General features: G+C 36.0%; 1 protein-coding gene across 2 annotated transcripts in view; it reads left to right on the top strand.

Annotated features, from left to right (window-relative positions):
• LRBA (LPS responsive beige-like anchor protein) overlaps positions 1-23,859 on the top strand; it is a 400,341-nt gene that overhangs the window by 293,891 nt on the left and 82,591 nt on the right. For both annotated transcript variants that reach the window (XM_029960309.1, XM_018073461.2), the window contains one exon: positions 9,639-9,791. In XM_029960309.1, the coding sequence (XP_029816169.1) occupies positions 9,639-9,791 (153 nt within the window). The remainder of the gene's footprint in view (positions 1-9,638; positions 9,792-23,859) is intronic.

Raw genomic sequence — 23,859 nt, forward strand, 5'->3', positions numbered from 1 at the left:
CTGCCCTTGCTGGATAGAACAGGAATTAATGGACTTAAACATCAGGGAGATTTTGATTAGATGTCAAAGTAACCTTTCTAACAGAAAAAGAAAACCAATGAATTCTTCTCTGGCAATTAGTGTAGGGAGGTTTTTTCAAAAATGGTTTGGTATCTTTTGGAAATGATAAATGTACAGGCTGGTACTGCCTTTAGAGTCATTCCAACTGTTATGGATGATCTCTTGAAGTTGCTTGCAGTTTTCTGAGGCTGTGAGTTGATATGAATGCCATTACACTGCTGTGAAGCATCTGAATGAGTATTAAGATTGGCTAGAGGAGTCTGTTTGTGAGACTGGATGAGCAACCAGGAAGGGAGATAAGATTTCCATAGGACATGTTTAAAGAATCTGAAAGGAAAATGTTTGAAAATGCATAGAACCATCTTCATTGGAAATACCTCTGTCCCTAGTATTCCACTACAGCTGTGAAAAACAAGTCTTCTGAGACTTGAGGCTCTGTCCTGCAAGTGTTTGTGAAATACATGGCTAAAGTGTCCCATGTGCCTCTAGAAATTTTCTACGTGCAGAATTGCAACATTTTAGCTTGCTGGTGCTTGAATTTGTTTAGTTGACACACACATCAAAGAGTGTGAATAAAGTGGAGCACATAATTTTTCTCCTTTAGTTAGTGGCGAGTAGGGGACACAAAGGAAAAAAAAAGCATTTATTCCTCTTCCAGCTGAAAAAAATCGTGACGTTTAGAACCACTGAGCTGATGAAATGATTTCTCCTTGCTTCTCAAGTGAAGAGAACGAATCAGTTATTGATGCTTGCTGTCCTAAGATTATTGTTAAACTTAGTTGGATGCTTTGTATATGACAAGGAGGACTAACATGAGCTAGCTTTGGAAGCAACTTTTGTTGGCTGGTACCACTAAAACAGAGAAAGCTAAAGCATATGTGTGGTCACAACTGATCTGTACCAATATCCTGTGAAAGCCTTGGATCGATGATCAAAGCGGGAAACTAATGCTGCACTGTAGTATAACCTTTGGTTGAACTTTTCAAATTTTGATTTCAAGAGGTGATATGTTGCATAAAATTTAATTTCCTAGTTTCTCCCATCCATTTATTTGAGCAATGAAAATTAAAATTCCTTTGGAAGTTTCCTAGTGTCTCACTACCACTCTGGCTTTGTTATTTTCTAATTAGCTCAGGACTGTTGCCTTTAAATGATTAACCATGTGTTTTTAAGTTAAATCTTCTGCACTGAAGAGTATTGAATATTTTTCAACTCTGTGAGAGTACCACCTAGTACTTTTAATATACTATACAGGCATGATCATTAACTCAGTTGCTTCTTAATTTACGATGTTGGTGCAAACAGTCCTGGTTAGTTTGTTTAATACCACAGAAAAGCAAACATGGATAGCCTGGCAGTATATTTGCATGTACTTGGTCAGAAGGAGTTTGGTAGCTTCTGGTTTGGTAGCTAACCTGTTGCAATAAATTTATTTGTCATTATATTTGCAACAGCATAATTGTTACCCATGTTGCACTTAGCATGTATTTTCTCTTTTTTAAGTGTAGTACTTTGATGATTGTTTGTTTGTTTGTTTGTTTGTTTTTGTACCAAGTATATAGATATCAAGATCATCTAAAATTCTCTTGCTAACCTCCAAATAGCTGTGTTGCCTTCTTAGTGTCATCTGTAATTTTACTTCTGCACCTTCTGTGCCAGGCCATTAATGAGATTATTGACTGGTATTAAGAGCAGGGTAGACTCCATTACCATGTCCTCCCAGTTTGACAGTGAACTATTGATAACTTCTCTTGGAATATGGATTTCCAGCTTGGGTACTCCCACATTATTGTAACCTAATCTCATCTCCATTTCTCTGCTTTGCTTATAGGAGTGTCATGGGAGACAGAGACAGTCTCAGAGGGCTTTCTCAAAAGTGAAGCAACACCTTAACACTTTTTCTTTCACCATCCACTCCTGAAATTTTCTTTTGAAAAGAAAATTAGATTGGTTTAATGTGATTGATTTTTTGACTATTTTTAACTAAGTTACAGTCATTAGTATAGAGTTATATACCATTCTTCATGCCTTTTCCTCTACTGCTTTATATTTGTTTCTTTTTCATGTGCTTATGGCTTGGGGTTCATTTTGGTTAATTTAATTAGTTTTGTTCAAAAGGAGATGCTAGAAGACCATAAGCTTACAGAAGATGTTAGTAAGCTCCAGTTACACTGTTCCAGATTGTTCCATCATAAAATGGGTATTAATTTATGAAAATCAGTTGTGTGATATGACACACATCAGCGACAGCTATTGTAAAGCTGCTGTGATGGTACTGAATATCTGAATTCGTATCTCACACAGGTGTGTTTGGCAAGTTATGATCCTCATCAGCTTAATTTTAGGTACAGAAATGCTATTTTGGCAAGTTAACTATGTTATAAAACTCACTAGCATCACATAATTTTAGACAACTTTTCTTTAATAATAAGACTTTTCTTTAAGTCAAGCTTCTTGTTTAAAGTCTCTTTGAATTTTAATGGTATTAAGCAATGTCTGCTATAATGTTTAGATTGTCTTGGGCTCCTAGGAGTGTGCTAGTGTTATAAAGTGGGCACCTGGTCTATATAAACACTGGTGGGATTGGAGAATACTGGTTTTGGCCAAGATTCTTCAGGAGTGTCCTTGGAGGGGACAGCTTGAGAAGCAGAAGGATGCTAAAAAGACATGATGATTTCGTTATGAATAGGATCCTGAGATTAGGAACTAAATTATAACTGAAATGATAATCACGCGTTTAAACCATTGTCTCAAACCACAGACTGTAATAAACAGAGAGCTCTGAAAGTAGCCTCTGACTTGGAGGTTTTCATCCGTTTTCTAATTCTTTGCCTCTGAATCATCTCTAGGGTAATGGCTAGAGTTGATCCTGGACAAAAATGTGTTTGATACAATCAGCTTATGGAGACTGAGAGTGCCAGCCTTGAACTAGACTTACCCTGTGCTAAACCAAGGACTCTGCTGGCCGTGGGGTGTTCTCAACATCTATTTGAAACTATAGTGCTGTTAGGTACTGTTCTTCAGGTTTTGTGAATTGTTCTTAAAAGGAATAAAGAAAACATTGGCTACAAGTACAATAATTAACAAGATTTGTTGAGTTTTTGATACCGTGATAACTCATGCTCATTGAAACAGGCTGCCTAACATAAGCATGCTTAAGACAGCCTGTAACCTGGTAAGCTTTTCTGCATATTCTTTGCTTTGTTTTATACTTTTCCTTCTGATAGATGGGAGTTTCAAAAGTTACAAGGAACAAAATTGCTGCCAAACTGGCAACATGACCTTTGTATAGGAGGAATTTCATGTCGTAGTAGTCACAAAGTTAGAGATGTCCAAGAGCAATGACCAGCAAAATTCAGAAGCAGGTACCTAGAAATTCAGATTTTTAACCATAAACATTATATCTGGTGTAGTAACAGTTTAAATGTATTAAGGATGCAGATCTTTGCTTTTCGTAACAGATGTGTTTTTCTGTAAAATTGTGTTAAGATCCATAACAGGAAAATGCTTCTCTGAGTTTAAAAAGGAAAAATAAATACTCTAAATTCAGTCAGATCTGTGTATGATAATCTGTGGGAATTGCAGTAGTTAAAAATAGGGACATCTGGGTGTCCTGATCAGGAAGCTCCATCTAGTATCCATGGTCTACTTCTTTTATATCCAGTCATAATTGTATTGAAAATGAAACAAATACTTTTAATATCTGATCCAAACTACTTCTGTAGCTGTTTAAATAATAAATTTTGAGGAATTTATGGACAAATTTGCTGGAGTCCGAAGGAGAGTGACTATAGGTATAGAAAATAAGACCACTGATATAAAGTTGTCAGTTTTAGATTGCTTACTTCAGAGAAAAGAGGAACAAGGACAGAAACATGAAGTGCTTTGGCACTGACAGTTGTAATGCTTTTACTGGGCTGGGGATTTTGGCTGGCAGGCACAGTGCATTGCATTTTGTGGAATCATGGAACCAGCCCAGGCTGAAGGGATCCTGAAAGATCATCTGGTCCAACCTTTTTTTGTGGGAAAGGAAGCCTAGATGAGATTATCTTGCACCCTGACCAAGCCCATCTTGAAAACCTGCAGTGATGGAGACTCTGGGGTTGTTGTTCAGTGAACAATCATTCTCACTGAAAAGAATTTCTGTCTTGTGTTGAGATGAATTCTGCTATATCCTTCCTGTTCAGTGTGCCAGCATGCCAGAATTGGTGCTGTCCATCCTTACTGCAGGGGGAGAACAGCACTCAGTCCGAAAGGGGTGTTGGGAATGGATCTCACTGTCCCTGAGGAAAAAGCTGCTCCTCCACAAAGGGGCAGCTGCTGCCTGTCAGTCCTGTTCGGTCTGAATAGGGCAAGCAATGGGCTCCAGCTGCAGGAACAGCAGTCTAGAGGTTAGGAATACCTGGTGGTGGGAACAGATGAACCCAAGGGATTCCAAGGATCCCCATCACTGAAAGTTTTAAAAGAACGAGGCAAAGAAACATCTGCCTTGAATTCATGTGTCAAGAATACCTGTTTATAATTGTCTGTGAATGGAGAGGTGGACAAAGTGACCTTTCAAGATTTTGTCTAGACCTTTCTATGATTCAATCATAAATCCTTTTCACCCCCAGTCAATTTAAAAAAAAATGGAAGAAAGGAATGTAGTTATATATACAACTTCTTTCCTCTTTCTCTGTAAAATTAACCTCAACTATATATTACCTACTGTAAATATATGGTAAGTAAATACCATTGCATACTCTCGGTAAAAGGTAAAATAATTTTGTGTGTGTGTGTATATATATATATAAATAACAGAATTTAAAGTGCCTTAAGGATGCATTTTTAATGCAATTAAGTATAGAGTTAATAAAATCTATGTATTGATCAATTATGAATCAACTCTTAATTGTGGTTATCATGTATTTCATTATTCTACTAGATAAATATCTGGACTTTTTTCTTTGCTTGATTGTAAATTACAGAGGATTTCAATATTTTTCTTAAACTAGGAAATATTTGAAATGTAGTTGCTTAGAACTTAACCAGAGTGGTTAAACATTGAAAAAATTAACTTCTTCATTAATTAAATTTAGAATTTTAATGGAAACCTGCTGAAGTATTTTTCTTGCAAGTTAGCAGAATTGCAGGCAATGTCTTGAGACAATTTCTTAGTTGAAAATTTCTTGGTGAGAAATAACACACATATAGCAGATGGAAGGAAACTCCTGGGTACTTAGAAATTATACTTTCCCACAGTCATGAAAATGATTTCACTGATGTGTGATGAAAAAAATGAAATTTGAGTTAATTTAATAAATTCGTATATATTTTTGAATGCCATCTAAGTCCCCTAAAAGAGGAAATAAAGTGTGGCAATATGAATAAAAACTCAGACTTCTAATATGCATTTTTATTATTCTGTTTGACAGGTTATACATAGGCTTAATATTGCTTAATGCATTTGTGAAATAATTTAGTTTGAAAATTTGGTATCTTATAAATGTTTTAATATGATTCGGGATGTGTCATTTTTTCTAGACACCTATGCAGATCATGTAACTGCTTCAAAATGCATAATTGAAAAGAATAACATTTCATTGCATTAAAGAAACAAAGTATCTCATATAGATTTTTTTTATACTTGGTGGCATAAGTGGAAATAAATTACCAATGTTAAACTGACATTCTGTTGATATTATGTGTTTGCAGAAAAATCTTTTTAGTGACGTTTCCTTAGGATCGTTGTTTCCATGTGTTACAGGGCAACTTTTGTTAGAGAAAAATTGTACTGTAGTTACTTGCAGAATTTTATAAACATTTTAATAAGAATCTTGATATGGCAAATTTTTTAATATTTTTTAAAAAAATGATATGCCACTTATAAATACTGTGTGTTAGATTGATGTTGATGTTGATGTTTACTGTGAGCTCCTTGACCAGTTGTAATAAAAAACGTGGCAGAAGGACTGAAGTATTGCTTATCATAAGCATGTCTGTCTCCACCTTGTAGAACTGGTGAATTCCAACAGAGAAATTTTAGAAAGTAATTTTCAAACACAATTGTACTAAAGCAAGAGCTTCAAGAAATCACAAAGATGTTTTGGTTTTCTGCAAAATCATATAAGTAAAAGAAATGTGGGGCAATTTTACCATTTTGGTACATATGCTGAGCGTGTGAAATTTTAGAAGGGACTCAGTAGGGTTAGTAAAAGTATGAAGGCAACTAAAATTTTTAGTTGGAAGGGAACACCTCCAGTGGGAACAAATCTAAAATGACTAGAATCCTTCAGCTTGCGAAAAGAGACCACTGAGGAAGAATGTGATAATATTGGTCTGTAGTATCCAGAAGGACATATAAAAGAGCAAATAAGGAGCTGACATTTACTGTGTTTCACAGTATGGGTGCTAGAACCATCCACTGAAACTGTTAGGAAGCAGTTGTAGAATAGCCAAAGGAAAACCTGTGTAGACAAAGCTACATTGTGGAACCCATGATTAATGAGTTAAAAATCAGATTAGTTCAAAACCATTTAACGGTAAGAAGCTGACATAATATCCATGGCGGAAAGACTTTATCTGCCCTGTGTTAGTCTAGTCCTTGTCACTGTTCTGGGGGAGATATTAAATGATCCTTCAGTCTGTCCCCTCATGTCTGGTTCTGCATTTTCATGTGATGTTTGTGTGAAAACACTCATAACTCCTTCCTCCATCCACTAAAAACAAGCAAAAAGTGTGTTCGTTAATTTTTTTAACATTTTGGTGTGTCCAAAAAGTTCCATTATTAGTGGAGTTACACATGAGTCAGCATCTGCTGTTTTAGTGTCAGTCTGTGATTGTGATTTGAAGATTTTAAGAAAAAAGAAGACCCCACAAACAGAATTGAGAAGGACTGCTAAGGACTGCAGTTACCAAATACATGAAAAATATTTGTAAGCTTGACAAAAATTAGTATTTTGTTTACAGGTTTATTTGCTGGTTTTAGGAAAAACTGTTTTCCTTTAACTAATGGTTTCATTTTCACTGGTATAAAGCCATAGAAAATAGGCACTAAATACTACCCATTTCCAATGGCCCAGTGTGTAAGTTTGCACTCTATTTTTCCCAGGGATAAATGCTAGCACATGGTCAGGGGAAGGAAATCACATAATAAAGAAGTTCCTTTTGTATAAATGTGTCATTATGGTGACAGTGAAAAACTTTCTGAAAGCTCATTTCTGGAGTAATGAAAAGTTTTATGAAAAGTTTCTAATAGTCGAACTAGTAGAAGTTACTGATAATTTTGAAGTTTCCAGACAGCATATTGTTTCTGTGTAATCTAATGAAAACAATGTGTTCTAGAAAGCCAAATGTTTTCTGATCTTGAAAGAAACTAATGAATAGCTGTACAGATATATAGATTTAAAGAAGAAATAAAAGCATCAGTAACATATGTAATGAGCTTACGTTTTAAGTATTCAGAATCATGGTATGGTTTCATATTTGTGGTGCATGCTGCTATCAAATTAAGAGTCTTGTGTCTCTGCTTTTTCTTTTTTGGTTTCTGTCTGTGATAATAAAAACTATAGCAACTTCAGTGTTGTTTTCTTTTTTACAAATGTTTATCCTTGCTACATTCTTGTTCTTTCACTTATACAATTAAATAGTTTCAAATCTCTTTTTTTATCAAGTACTTGTCAAGCATTTGGTACAGAAGCATGTTTTTACCCTGCCTGGTTAATTTAAGGTGACTGTAAACAAAAAGATGTACAATTCAAAGCCAAGGGGTGTTTCACACAAGGATGGAGGTGATAATAGCTTAATTCCTGCTTGATCTTTCCTGTCTTTGCCCTGGCAACTTCGGATTGACCTTGTCCGCAATCTGATGACCTCCCTATTGCACTCAGCCATTTGGAAAGCTGCTCATGCCATAGCAGGCCCTGAGGGGCTATCTGGGAGACCACTGATCCACTGACCCATGTCAAGACTGGGTTTCAGGTCTGATCTGCTGAGCTTCTGGCACAGCTACATCCTACACCCACTGTAGACAAAGCCAGCGGGGTAGTCTGATGGTTTTTTCTACTCCTAAAGTGTCATGCAGTTTGCACTTGCTGTATGGAAAACCAATTTTACACCACTCATTTGCTATGAAATACACTTCCTGAAGCAATTACATGTATTGATCCTTTCTTTACAAAGGGAGTAAATTCTCTAATTTAGTGGCTCAATTTTTCTAAATCCATCAAATTGCCAGCTTTATTGGGTGTATTGAAGTCTCAACATCAAGTTCCACAAAAAAAACCCCTACCTTTAAAAGGTGTTTAGGGCAGAAATATATATGTTATGTCTTAATCAGATTTTTCTATGAAGTGTTATGCCAAGACTTTGCAGACATTTTTATAAAAGTGTGTAAATAAGGTTCTAATCACATTAGCTTAGATATGTTTATGTGTTACTGAGTGTGTATTTTACAAAATGCATGACAGCTTAGGAAGTTGCGTGTCTGTTTGCAAAACAAGGAAATAATCCATTTATCCAGGAGAAAATCCTTGTGGGTTTGAGCTTAATTTTTCTTCTTAGCACGTTGTGTTCCATTCTGCACTAGGATGTATCGTTTTTCTGCTTAATAAAATTTTTCTTTAGCCATTACTTTTACTTTGTTTTTCTGAGAAGACTTGAAAAGTCCAATTCCTGTGCTTGGCATAGCTGTGCCTGCAGAGGTGCCAGAGCAGGCCAGCCAGGGAGGTGTCAATGCTGTGTTCCAGTACAGGCCTGCAGAGCACACTTGTTTAGAGCAGTGATGGTCCTGACAAGGCATTTAGTGCAGACCTCGTAACCATGTGAGATTCCTTCCTTCTCTCCTCATGTGTGTGAAATTATGCATGATTCTTCCCTGTAATTTATAGACTGGGCACATAATTGAGTTAATGACCTTTCCGTGAATGAAAAATATAGACCTGATTCAGCTTTGGGTTTGGTTTCTTTTTTGTGGAACATGTGGCATAACTCCAGGGATTTTAGAATTTACAAAAAAAATTATTTCTGGGCGTTGAACAATCTTAGATAATAGCCTAAACATTAAGTTCTTAGACCCTTTATGTTAGAGAGAATAAGAATATGACTGGGTTTTACACCTTTGTAATTAATATCTATGGTGCTAGTTTCACCCAAACTGTAGACTGCTATTTGTGCATTAGCACTTTAAAATGTGGATTGTATTAAAATGTGAAAGAAGCAGTTTTCTACGACTTCTTAACATCAGTGGTTGTCTGTAGCTTTCCACTAAATATTGCGTGTTCCATGTGATGTTCATAAGTTTCTCTGTGTATAATACGCAGTCAAAAACAGTATTCTGACATTTTTGTCCTATAGCCTGTTGTGTCTTAGTTCTTTGTCATGCTAAAAGCACGCTAAGGATTTATCATATCTACAGGTGTAAATTTTAGAAAGTACAAAAGCGGGGATTTCTCCCTTCTAGGGCAGGAGGGGGATATCTGTGGGAGAATTTTGTGTATTCTCTTTACCTAATGCCATTCCAGTAATTATTTTTTTAACATGACACAGTGCATCCTCTTGACAGAATTTATAACATGGCATTGTTTTTCATTTATCTCCAGGAATTGATTCCTGAATTTTATTACCTGCCAGAGATATTTGTCAACAGCAACAATTACAACCTGGGAGTGATGGATGATGGAACAGTTGTGTCTGATGTTGAACTTCCACCATGGGCCAAAACCCCAGAAGAATTTGTTCGCATAAACAGACTGGTAAGATGGTTGTCTTCTATAGTCAAGTAACTTTTCTTTTGCAAGATTCTTCTGAAATAATTTGGGTCTTTGCTTGCAATACATATATTTATAATTTATATAAGGGCTATGTCTGAAATTATCTGAAGAAAAAGATTTACAAGCTTAAGAAGAAAAAAGACACAAAGCGTTGCTCATTCTTTAGAATTGCTCAAAAAAGTTTGAGTGTGCAGATCTTACTCTATCTGTGTGTCAGCTCTTGTGGTTCTATAAAGCTAATAAAATCATCACTTTACAGAGACTTGAAAAAGCTTGTTTATTCATAAAAATATCACTCCAATTACTTGAATGTAATTTTAGGGTTTCTTAATTTTAGTATCCATTTAACTCCAAAGATCCATGAACACCTCGGGAAAGAAGGTTGTATTTTAAGTCTTCTGTCACCTCTTCCATTTCTTCCATTAAATTGATATTTTTCAGAGCCTTTTTTTTTTCAAGAAAATAAAGCCAAATTCTCCTTTGCCTGCTTCATTCCCCAAACCTCTGTAACTATTCTTTTCCCTGCTTTGGAGAAATCCGATTGTTATCACTGCCTGCCTTCAATGTGCCCTCTGGGCAGTGTAATGGATTACAGCATAACCCTTGTGCTGTCATTGTTGGTTTTTAAGAACGTTCTCAAAAGCTGTGGTAGGCCCTTCTCAAAAGGAAAGAATTCTGCATGGATGGCATTCTAAAATAAATAAGAGAAGCTTTTCTTAACAAATCTTGAAAAATTAGGCTGTAGTTTTCATGTGGTAGTCGGCTAACTGGAAATACTGAATTATGGCATGGAAGTTTTCAAAAGCCTTCCAGATACCAGGCTTATCAGGATAACATCCTGACACTCCTATGGTTGAAAATAGGACTTGAAAACGTTCTTATATTGGTGGAACATCAGAACTCATATCCATAACTTTGCAGAACCTTCACATCAGAAGAAATCTGTGCTTTAGAAGTTATCAGAATGCTTTACACTGCACTTTTACTGGTGACATGACACCATGGTTTTCAGAAATGCTGTGTGGCCTAGGTTTCTGCAGGCAGTTGTAAGTGCACCATAATAATCACAAAGTATGTAGTGTGAATTTAGTTTCTATATGAATTCCTTCATGTAGAAAGAAGCATGTGCAAATTTTATTTAAATCAGCTATGAAAGACACTAACATTTAGTAGGACTACTTGGCAAACTATATTGAAACATAGCTTTTGATCTTCCAGTTGTGGTGATAGGTAGTAGGTAAGGGGAGTAGCCTGACACCTCTTTGAGTTTGGCCTGTGCTGAGGATTTGGGATAACCTGAGAAATGACAAATTGTGTTCTTAAGCAGACTTGTCAAAGACAGATGGTGGCCTTGATCTCTTGCAATTGTGGTATTTTAGCTTTTACATAAAATATAGATTTTATTCTATTAATTACAGATTTGACTTTCCACACTGTGAAGTTATTCTCCATGTCCCACTTCTTCCTTTCCTAAGGTTTTAGCTCTTAATTTTCTTTTCCTCATTTCTAGCCTTGAGCCAAGTTTTTCTCACCCTCACTTCTCTGTATGCTGGGACCTACCATTCCCTCATTCTTCCTCCATTTCCCAAGTCTCTACCTCCTTTCTTGAAGCTTTCTTTGATATTCCTCACTTTTGCTGTGTTCTCAGGGTGTATTTTTACAGGAGCATGCAGTTTTCAAGTATTAATTGGACAGAGCAGATTTTTTTTTTTAAAGGCTTAAGCTAAGTACAAAAGTAAGAAATAATTTATCAAGTGATGGTATATTAAAGCATGCCAGACATCATCCCTTTTGGTAACACTGTAGGTCCCTGATACTGTTTCTGTAATTCAGATACCAAGTTTTGGTCAGTCTGGTAGCATTAAATTTAAACCTCTGTGCCAGTAAATTACTTTAACTGCTTCTGTGAGATGTAGTTGAACTTATTGTGGTGGTAGTGGTGCTGTTAGTGCTGGTGTGGAAGATGCTCTCTGTAATCTGCCATTTTTGCAGCGGAATAAAACTGAGAAAATTACATGCAAATATTAAATTGCTTTTTCTTGTTAATACTTAGTGGATTGGTTACCATCAGCATCAAATCCACATTGTTTAAGTAGAATAGGTGTGTTTAGGAAGAATTCTTAAAGCTCAGATCCTCAGGAATACTATCAAGAAAAGCTTGCTGCAATGTGGCATGGGCTGATTCATTCAGTTAATATTTCCTCACTGCTTCCTGGTTCAGACAAAATAGCGATTATAGTATTTTAAGTGCTCGTTTTGCAAGCTATCATGCGCAGATATTTTTTCCCTTTGCATTTCAGTTTACCTCTTCAAGTCCACAGATCTTACACAACGATTGGAGCTCATGAAATGCATACTACTTTGATCTGTGACCTTTTTGTGGTGCTAATCGGGTTCCTGATATCATTATACCTTGCTCATTAATCATATTTCCTGCAGCCCGTCAGCCAGCCAGACAGCCCAAGCCCCTGTTCGCAGCCTTGTGTTGGCAGGTTTCTGCTTTTCCAGATTATTACAGTGTGATACTTTGGCTTCTCATAACCAGACCCACATCAAGCTGTGTGCTACAATTAAAGTCAGATGGTCCTCAGGTTGAACAGGGATATAGTGCTGCAGCTGTCTGTCTTTCTGGAACGGAGCAGCACGGGGAACAGATGATATGTAGGACAGTGCATAATAACAGCTTGTACAGTACTGGGTCAATAGCAGGGGTTCAGAACATTAATTGACAGGCTGATAGCTGATTTAAAAGTGATTCCCAACCTATTTTTAATTCTATAAAGTATGTATTTTAATTGAAATAGGTCGTTGCATGTCCGCTGTGTTTGCTCTGAGAGAAAAAGCAGAATGGTGTGTAATTAAAACTGGATTTTGATTGATGGAATGTCATGATGAGCTAAATGATACCATCAGGATGTCATTCTGAGCAATACAAAGAACTCCAAAATGCAGCTATTGCTTTTGTATGTAGTTGGTGCTTTGTATTAGACTGTGATAGTACCATGTTTTATAATAGCACGAATCAGTGGGGGGGTAGGATATTCTTCTCTGAGACAGTCAATAGTTTGATGGAAAAGCGACTGTGTTTTTAACATTCCGAAAACTTACATACCTCTAAGCTCTGTATTTAGTGTCATAGGATAACTGCTAAGACATCTGAAAGCAGTTTTCCATTTACACAGGTGCAGTTGACAATAATTGTACTATTGTATAAATCCATCATTTTATAAATGTGTGTGTAATAAGAATTATAGTATCAGCTTAATAACAGTCAAAAAATTCACAGACTCTTAAACAAGATAAAACTATAATTCCTCCCCCCAAACAAAACAGAAAAATCTCAAATGCAACATATTGTTGCATCCTTACTTTATTAATTCCAAGTTGTGATGTCTTTAGGCCATTAGTATGTGAGCAAAGGGGATTTGTTTCTCCCATGCTTATCAGATTCCTGTAGAAAAAAGGAATGGGAAGTAAACTGGGAAGGAGAGAATATAAAGAGATAGATGTGCAGATGTGGTTTGGATACAGAAGTCTTAAACAAAAACTGTGGCAATAGTTGTCACACATGGAAGTAGATATACCTCTTAAAACGTAGATTTTTCTGGTGTCTTTTCTTGGCTTCACAGTCTTAGTTATGTAAGGTGCTGTCCTTCAGAATAATTTTCTGTTTTAGAAATTTAATTTCATGTGTTGGAGCTAGGGATAATTACCCCATTAAAGCTGATAGAAATTTTAAATGCTCTTCATATCATGCATGACAAAAAGACCAGGTGCAACCCAAGGAAAAGTCCCATGCTTCCCACTGGTAGTTAGGAATAGCAAAAAATCCCAATAAGGCATTTCTGTTCTAAATGGTAAAGTGATCTATTTTGTCTTGTCATTGAAGCTTGGATGTCTGAATTGGTAAGAATTAATTTAAAGCTATTAATCAACAGATAATAACTAAATTTCACACAGATTTGATGAGCCTCAGCTTTTTGAGAATTAGATTGCTTCAATGATAATAAAGTTGTTGAGGTCTGTCAAGACAGCTTTCCACAATATATCTCAATTTAAGTATTTTAGTGCTTTATTGCAGAGTTAGTCCTTTCATTATTAGGGGTTTATCCATTTCATTCAGTGCTGGGGAAAATGCAAGACAAATTAGAAAAGTGATGAGATTACTGTGCTGGATTGAAAGTTTTGAAATCCAATTTTCAAATAATTGAAAATGTAGTGATTGGAAGCTAGGATGCTTTCTGAAACAAATGAAATGCTTAAATACATAAAGGTACTATACACAAAGTAATTGTGGCATGATAAGTAAAATGGGAGGGTAGGACAGTCATTTACAAATTTTAGTGGAGCATAATGAATCAGTATGAAGGATCACTAGTTGGTAAGAAAGATCTATAATGAGAATTAGAGGATCATTATCAGCTGATATGGTGCATTACTTTTTAGTGGAGGGAACTCCACCTTGCACCAGAGAACACTGAAGAAGCAACATTCCCTGCCAACTAACACACCAACAACACTCAGAACTGCAGCTTTTGTGAGTCAAAACAAAAGTTGGTTTCAACAACATTATACTACTTTCAATCTATTAAAACTATTGCTGTTAGTCAAATAGAGGTATTGAAGCAGTAGCTAAAGCAGTGATTGTTAATTAGAATGTACTGGATTTTTTGTATTATCTTGGAAAAATCTCTCTATGGTATTTTTCCTGGTTCCACAGCTGTGTATTTGCAAATAGTTACAGCAAATGCTGTAGAAATAATGTGGGTATGAACTCTATGAATTAAGGCTCACAACTACAGATTACTAGTAATAGGTTGCTAGAATTTTAGTTGTGTATTGCTGGTAATAGCTGACTTGTTAAATATGTTAAAAATGTTAAGAGGGCAGGAAAAATGCTAAAATGAAAAGTGGGTTGTGCAACATCAGAGTTGTTATCTGTGCAGCACCTACTTTGAAATTCTGGTCTAAGTAGGATTGGATATAGTCCTGAAAAGCTGGAATAAAGATTGATCTGTGTACCCTGCATGATTAAAATGCTTCTGGCGATCCAACTGACATGAAATGTGTACAGAATTTGACTGTAGAATAGAGGACAAGGAAAATCATAGCTCTCTGATCTCTGCTCAACTTAGGGTCTTTTAGATGGTTCTGTTGGCATGTTGGATATCTGCTCATGTAGAAGAGAAGTGATGGATCATGGTGAAAAAGAAGAGTTTTGATACCAGTTCTTTCAGACTCTTTACTTCAGTAAATAGATGGAACTGTTACTTCCATTTGTGTTTCTGATGTTTGGTGATTGCTTGTGGCTTTTCTTTGGAATTTATAATTATATACTAAACAAGATGTATACCGTATTCTCTGAATGGAGGATATCTATTAACTCTACAAGCATAATAATTTCTAGCAAAAATCACATTTATTATAACAAAAGCAGATTTAAAAGTAATCCGGAACTTTGCTTTTTCTAGCAAATACTTCTATGCTACATGAGTGCATAAAGCATTTAAAATAGCTCTACATTTAAACATTACTATTATTAGTGAATCTTAAAACACCATGCTACACTCATTTTATGTTATCTTCAAGCTCTGCATTCATTTTATGTTGCTTTCAAGCTGGGACTATGGAAAGAGGTTTGTGCAGGAAGTAAGGTTCCCTGTATCAGGCAAAATAAACATTTCCATTTATAGAAGTCTCAGAAATGTAACAATCTAATCCAGAAAGTTGTCAGGAATATTATTCTTCAGCAAAGTTGGGTGTGAGAGGTCCAGTCTGCTGGACTGCAGGTATATAAAAGTTTGGTATTTTTTAACACATCTTTTTTTTTCCTCATCTGAGGAACCAAGGCAGTCCTGGGAAGCACAGGGGCTGCACTATGTATGTACTTAAGAGGCAGAGAAGCACAGAAGGTCTCCTAAACAGTTGAAGAAATGTAGGATGGTGTGTGAATGTAAGCAGCAGGATTCCTCCTTTCCTCAGGAAGTGCTTCCATGACTACAGTGTGCAGTTCTAGGCACTGTCTGGTTTTCCCTTCCAATTTTTCTATGTAGAACACCAGCACTGGCTTAAACCTGTTTGTTTTTGCATTCAAGCCAAGTGGTGCATTGGTGTATCTGTATTACTGTGTTACTCAGGGTCAATTCCTACCAATTCAGCCACATGTGTAACAATTTCATCATCTGTGTTTGTCACTGCAGGATGTTTTGCACTTTTGGAATTACTTCCTGAAAGTTAGAACCTTTTTTTGTCTTTCACTCAGAAATACTTGTGTGCAGGGCAAGTTAGAATCAAAGAATATTGGGTAAGCAGAGTCTTTTAATTATAGCATGTACAGATCTGATTATTAGCACACAAAGGGAGGGAAATAAGACTTTTGTTACCCATTCTGAAGCACCTTATTCAGATCTCATATGCAGCTAAGTCTAGAATAACATTAGTAATACCAGCATGACCACACATGGGTGAAATCAGAGCAGGTGAAAACCTAATCTGTGGGTATTCTAGAGGGAAAACAATAGAAACGTTCAATATAAGACATTTTTGAAAAGTAGAGAGGAAATATTTCTAAAGGAATGTGATATATGGGCTTTTAGAAAAGATTCTGAAAATCTGGGAATAAAAAAAAAAAAGTACACTAATTTTTCTGTGGGTACAATTGACTCTGTGTGTATAAGAATAACTTATTTTTATTGAAGTGCCATCTAAGAAATATGGCCAGAAATTCATGCTTATTTAAATCCAGTTCTGTTGGTATATTGGCTTTATTAATTTTCATGTATGAATTTTTATTGATTTAATTTGTAAAGAAGACTACTATGCAGAGAAAGTCAAATATATTCAAGAATATGAGGGAAGTAATGAAAAGTGAACTCCAACCATGCTTTTGAATGGAATGTAAGGATGCTGAAAGCATTCAGTTTGGGTTTCATAATACATCAAAATATGCTAATACTGGAAGATGGGGTTTGCATAATATATATGATGAAATATGTTGGAGAGGTGCATCTGTAGGACAAAGTTAATATACAGTAAAATATATGTGATGATGTAAAGAAACTTTTTTCACCTTTTTAATGAAAGCAGTAACCTAGGTAGTATATCATCATTTGCCACTCAAAGGCATTAATTTAATTTATTTCCAATCCAGATATGTAAATAGGAAGAGAAAATAGAGTTAGTAAAATCTATTCTTTCCTAACAAATCTTGTTTGCAATTCCTACCATCTCTTTAAACTCTGCATACAAGTTACTTTATTGAAATTACAGCTCAACTCTGGACTTCAAGAATATAAGCAGAGTAAAATTATTTAAAAATGTCCACACATGCTTGCATTTCAATAATTTCTGGAAGTGTGATAGATACCAGCCTTCCTGAATAAAAAAAGCTTAATGGAATCATAGACAATTTGTTTATCTTTGCTATTATGGAAAAAAAATAGTTAAAGAAGCTGATGTCATCATTTGCCACACTTCATATTTAAAAAAATTCAAGTTATTAAATAATTCTAGCATAATTCTGTCATTTTAAAAAAACCCATAACCTATCACATTCAAAAAAGAGTTTAAATTACATGCTGATCATTATGACACTACATATTTATCTATAGATGAATGTATTAGACACATTTTTTATATGTGTCTATCTTAGTGAAGTCTGAGACTAAACAAGGTGAGCAGAAATAAAACTAAAAAGTACAAATATTTTAAATGAGAGCAAAATGAAACAGAAAGATGTTAAATAGTAAGAAAAGCCAGGATAAGAGTCGAAAGGAACCAAAGCCTAAACTAAAACTATGGACATTCAACAAAGTGATGAGAGATGCAGATTTTCTAATGAGGTAAGAGAATTTACTGTACCCGAGATAATTATTAAAACATGGAGAGGAATGTTGTAAAAATCTGAATGTTAACACAGTTTGAGTAGATACAGTTAAAAAAAAAGAAAACTGAAATAGGTAAATTTGCTTTTATCTAAAAAGTTGATTTGAAGCAATCTAGACAATTAAATTTGCTTTCGGCTCTTTTGTTGTTTGATGTTGTAGAACTGGTGTTTGAAAGCAAGTCCATGGAGGACATTAAAGTTATTACTGTGTGAAATGAAGTGGGAAACAATTGTGCTGGAGCCACTGCCCCATTTAACAGGTGTTCACTAAATCTGTCTGTCTTCTCTTTGTCTGTTCTCCGAATGCTGTGCCTGGGCACTCCCTGTAAACGGTGTTCTGAGGGATACTGTTGAAAATGTATTAAGAATTTTGATTAACATGGAAAAATTGCATCACAGGCTCAGTATTGGTAAGGGAGAAAAATATAAGTTCGAAAGCAATGGCAGTTTCTTACTTGATGTACTAATGCTTACAATCTGTGATTGGAAGTCTTTGTCTTGCAAAGAAATATTCAAGTTCTTCCTCCTGCCAGGTGAATTAGTGTTGGTTAGGACTTGCATAGAACAAATGTACTGATGAGAGACCTGGTAGGATATGGTGTTGTTTGGTTTGTTTCAGTGTTTATTTTTAGATCATATGTGAAAATATGCTGCTAAACTTGAATTTGGTGAGTATTCAAAATAAAGGGTTTGTAGTATAGTCAGTGTAGAGAAGTTTCCATCCTAACTGCTGGAAAAGAAAGTGAGATTTTGTTAATATTTGCATACATGGAACTGTGGAGAAATAAATTGAAAATTTGTGGTCTTCAGCTGAAGAGGGGGAGTGGCTGAGAAAACCTGGCCATCTGTGCCCTACATGGAAGGATACAAAGAAAAGTCAGCTGAGGCTTTGCTTTCAGTGCTTTTCCCTGGCAAAGCTCCACTCCTGGTATGAGAAACAGCAATGCTGCTAAAACCATCTGGGGTACAGAGAAAGCTTACAACATTGTACAGATGTAGGAAGAACCCTCATGTGAGGAAAGAGTTTCTTCTTCCTAGAAGAAGAGCAGAGTAAAAGCATATAATAAATAGTACTGAGAAGATGCATCAGGAAATGACATTCTCTGTTTCATAACACAAAGGTGTAAAAGTTGTTCATGAAATGATAGATTTAACTTTGCTGCAGGATAATAATTTTCCTAAAGTGTGTAATTAGGCTCAGGAATATAACAACAGTGCCCAGGAGGAGTAACAACAGAAACAAGAAAGGGACAGATAAAAAGACAGGTAGTTTTTTAGGTGGTACAAAATGTAATATGAAATACTAGATCTTACATTCAGTGGTTAAGACAAGCTCTAGAGGAATATGAGAGATATAGTACCCACCTCTCCTTGCTCTCATAAATAGAAGTATCTTTCTCTAAACCATATCAAAATTAGTGATGTTTTAGTCCTGTACAACAGATCTGGATTTACAGAGAGGAAAATCTGAAGACATAGTTCCAAAACATAGGGCACTTGCAGGGATGTAGTTAAGGTAAGTTTCCCATCTCTTCTTCCTGTCCCTCACTGCATTTCTGCATCTCTATTCAGGAACAAATGTTTGTGAAGCTGTACTTTAAACTAGATAACTGAAATTATATGAAAAAGCCTTGTTTCTAACGTAGGCTATTATTTTAAGTGACCTGATTTACAATATTGCTCCACCACTGGTGGCATTGATGGAAATAATGCCACAGCTGGCTGCATTGCAGTGAGAGTACAAACACTTTGGAGTGGAAAGTTCTGTAACTATGTTCTCTGTCAGTTATCTCATTAAGGAGCAGTGGGCAGTGTGGACTTGTAGAGCTAGACAAGCTCTAGTTAGCTATGTTTCTGATCTTGGTTTAACTGTAGCAGCACTGTGCTCTGCAGGGAGTATCAAGGAAGGGTGATGTGAGGCTCATGATGATTATGCGCTTTTGCAAGAGCAGGAGGTGGAAACCCGTGGAAAAGGTTGCTGCACCCCAGCCCATCTGCTCAGCATCAGCCTCCTGCTAGATGTTCCCTCACATCTGTCAGTTGTTACCCTTTAATGGAAAGTTCAGGTGTAGCCCTTTTGGTTTAAGGAGAGGCCAAACTATAGCCCATCAGTCAAGAAGGAGAATGTGTTTGGCAAAACAAATGCAGGTTTTTGACGATCCAGGTCGTGCTCACCTGAGTCATAAATGTACTGGGCAGTTGGTTCTCTTGGTCAGATGGTTGATCCACTCTTAAATAGTAAAGGACTGTGAATTCCTTTTCCAGTTTCTCTTTTGAAGCAATTCAAGCAACTCCAAATCTCTTAGGTTGCAATTTTTATTCTACAAGGTAAGTACATATTTACTCCTCTGTTGAACTGCATTAGTAACATTTGTGAGGTATATAGTCAACACAGAACCAAATCCAGTAGAGGACCAGGTTTTATTTCCTTATTTCATTCTCAAATAGCTACAAATAGCCTCTACTCTTCAGTTTAAACTAATATAATTGTTCTGCTGTTGAAGCATGAAGGACCATTAGTAAAACACCAGAGCTAGAGTTTCTCATGCTTCTTTCCCGTGCTTACCTGGTCCTTTCCAGGTTAGTTAAACCACTTAAAGAATGTTTTAGCTGTCTGTCTTGGTTCAGTCAAACTGAACATGTTAGTGAGTTCTGATTTGCTCATGTCTGTGGCAAATATGAGACATAGTATTTTGGCAGAGGGGAACTTAAACGAGGAGCAAAGAGAAAGTGTATGTTCCATTAATGTAACTGGTTTGCAGGTGGATAGGGGAGGGTACTTCTATAGAAAGATAATGTTTCGCTAGCTCAAAGAAGGCTCTAGAACCAAGGTAGACTGGCTTTTGCCAAGACTGACTTTGCAAGTAATTTTCTTTTCTCCATCATAAATATTAAAATTTCAAAATAAATCTCCAACATATTAATTATATGAAATCTATCTGTCCCTCAGCTTTTTTTTTTTCATTCATTCTAAAATCCTATTTCCTCTTTGGATTTTGCTTAGGTAGACTAGCATTGTTAATAAAAAGCAACAGCTTCTAAAGCAACGTTAAAGATAATAATAGCAAAAGTATAATTGGCATTCAAATAACTCATAAGCAAACAAAATTCTGCATAGATAAAGTGACATAATATATACTCTTGTGAGGTCCTTTATGTTTATCCTTGTCCAAATGGGAAGCATTTTCTAAGCCACAGTTTAAAAAGAAATTTTGGATCTGATCCAGGTTAGTTGTTAGTGAGAGTTGAACTGGGTTCATAAAAACATGAAAGGTTCAGCAGCATGCAAGTAGTTTAGAGGAAGTTGATTTAAAATACTAAGAAAGTCAATTGGTTTTAGTTTTGCAATGTATAGAATGAAAATAATGCAGGAAGCTTAATTTATAATGTTTATTTTTAATTAATAATAAAGCCAACATTCTCCATTGTTTAAAGGGAAAAAAACAAAACAAAACACACCAAAACAAAACTTGTGTAATTGTTTTGGGGATGTTCCAAACCATCTACTAGAATAACATTGTGCAAAGTATCCTGTTTCTAAAAATTTCTGAAAAAAGTTATTACAAGTGTATAACAGGACAGCCTTTAAAGGCAGTGAAGCCTCCTAATTGTTACTGACATTATCTCTTGCCATCTGCTTTCTGAGGCAGAATAAGAACTTTGTAATGAGGATTAGGAATGGAAGATGGTGAAAACATGCTCCAGGAGTTGCTGGACTGTTCTCTGTTTTCATAACAAATCACAGAATAACTTTTTTAATAACAGACTTCTAATAATATATTTTCCCTAAACTAATATAAATAACCTAAGAATTAAATTTTGCTGCATGTTCTGATGTGACTATTTGATTTACAGTCAGTTACTTTACTAAACCTTTCTTTAGGATACCGAAAGCACACGAAGCAGCACTACTGCAGTGGACTTGGATGTCTGCACTGGCAATGTCCTCCTTTCAGACTGGTGCAAGCACATCGTGCAGACACACCCTTGGGCTGTGTGTGTACCACAATTAAGCTATGAGTAAAATCCATTCCAAAGCTGCATGCAAACTTAGCTCACATCCAGAACTTTTCTTACGCCTAGTTTTACTGCTGGTGTGGACAGATTTGAGCTATTTGCAGATTTTTAGCAGATTGTGTTCCTTTCTGGCTTTACTCTTGTTTATTGAACTGTGTCCCAGTTGCAGTTTGCCCTGTATGCTTTAGTGGTTTACAATAAGTTCAGGAGTGAGCAGTATTTAGATTTATTCTTTTGGGTTTGGATGTTTCTCTTCCAAATACAAAGAGAAGTTCCCTTTGTATTGTTGTAACCATGGATGACTACTTAATAAAATATTTTCCTTTGATATTCCTCCCATGGGACATGTCATCTGACCTATTATGACCCATTTATAGACCCTTGTACCCAAGGTGTGAGTAGTGTGCTGGCTTGTGTTGTTTCAGCTACCATTTTTATATTGCGGTTACGTGGAAGACTGATGTGAGCTGGGCTGTGCACTAGAAATGAGTAAATTCCATGTACTCAGGATCAATTTTGTTTCTGGCTACATCAGCACAGCCACATTAGCTCAGTTTTATTTCCAATACTATAAATCCCTCTGATTCTGATTTGTTTTGTACACCTTCCTACTGCAGGGTGTATAAACATTGTCCTCGGTTTGGTTGACCTGGTGATGGGCAGGCGTGCTGAGGATCAGATAAAACCTCCTGGCAAGCTGGGTCTCACCAGATGGCCATCTCTGTTATATGTCAGTTTTGTCACTTCCCTAACAAGAGCAAGTCCCAGTGCAGGAGGAAAGTAAGGAATGTATTCCATTGGTATTCCCTGGAGTGGGCCACGGGGTTTCCTAGAATGGATGCTTCTTTCATGATCACACATCTTTGACTGAAAGGTTCCCCTTTTTGCTGCTCCTTTTATCATGAAGATGTTATGAGAAGCAAGAGAGTAAGAAAGAAAAAAAAAACATCTAAAGTAGCCCCTATAATATATGTTTGTCAGGAGCCAGTTATGGACTGCAGTGAAATGATACATACTGGGGGGTTCAAGTCCAAAGATCTGCATAGGCTAGAGAAGGTAGTGGCACATGAATAGTGACAGAGAAGTGTGTGGCAGAAAGCTGTGGCACAGGCAGAGAAGCAGACAATTTCACAAGAAATTATTGAGAAGCTACAAAGAGGAATGAATAGATATGGTCAGATACGTTCAGTTTTTCTGAACGTATTTTGTACAAATACAAAAATGACAGGGATATGGGTGGATTGATAAATGAAGACAGCTTTTCAGTCTCCAGTAAGATCCTAATTCAGGAACCTAAAATGAAATGTATTTGATATCTTCCTGAAATTTTAGGTTCATATATTAGGTATGAAGTTTGTAGCGAGATCTAGTGACAGCTAGAAGATTAACACAGCTCCTTTGGTCTCCACAAAGGACTCATTTTTGAAGTATCTTCTTCAAAAGAAGTACAATTTTTTGTAATAATTACATATGAGAAATGTAGATGTTGCTATTAATTTTAACAAGTAAATTTTGGAGACATAAGACGTGTCACAATGGCAAAGAAGCTGGGATTTTATTCTCAGTAAAAACCTTTATGTAATCTAACAAACAGAATGACTGTTGCAGCTTCTTGCATTTTCTGTACAGTGTGAAAACACTAAGAGTAACAAACACAGTCTTTCATAGTTTAAAAACTAAAGCCACCCTGCCTGTAGAACTTAATTTGTGGGTCCCGTGTAGTGCTATTACACAAGTAATGCCTTCTGAATGTGTTTACTGCTAAGATGAATGTCGCCTCTTTTTCATTGTCCTTTAAAATTCTATTTTGGATTTAAAATGTTAGGATCTGTAAATTAAAATTCTTATTTTCAGAAGATAGTGTGTTTCTGTAATACTTCAATGTAAATTCATAGTGGTCTTCATTAGCAGAAAAGGTGACTGAAAGACATGGCATTTTTAATATGTTGTTTGAGAACAGAACTGCCCCTTTTACTTATCTGATCACTTCATGCATGTTAGCTTTCTATCTTTCAAGCACTGGGGTGTAAGCAAATTTCAGGAATTTTTAATGTTCTTGGAGTAGGCTGTACATTTGTGACCCAAGGATTAGTAGATAGAGGGTAATACCTCTTAATTTGGGGTCATGAGTGCTTAGCGGTCACATGC

This window comes from Manacus vitellinus, unplaced genomic scaffold (genome assembly GCF_001715985.3).
Source record: "Manacus vitellinus isolate BGI_N305 unplaced genomic scaffold, ASM171598v3 scaffold_0_pilon, whole genome shotgun sequence".
NCBI classification, from domain to species: Eukaryota; Metazoa; Chordata; class Aves; order Passeriformes; family Pipridae; genus Manacus; species Manacus vitellinus.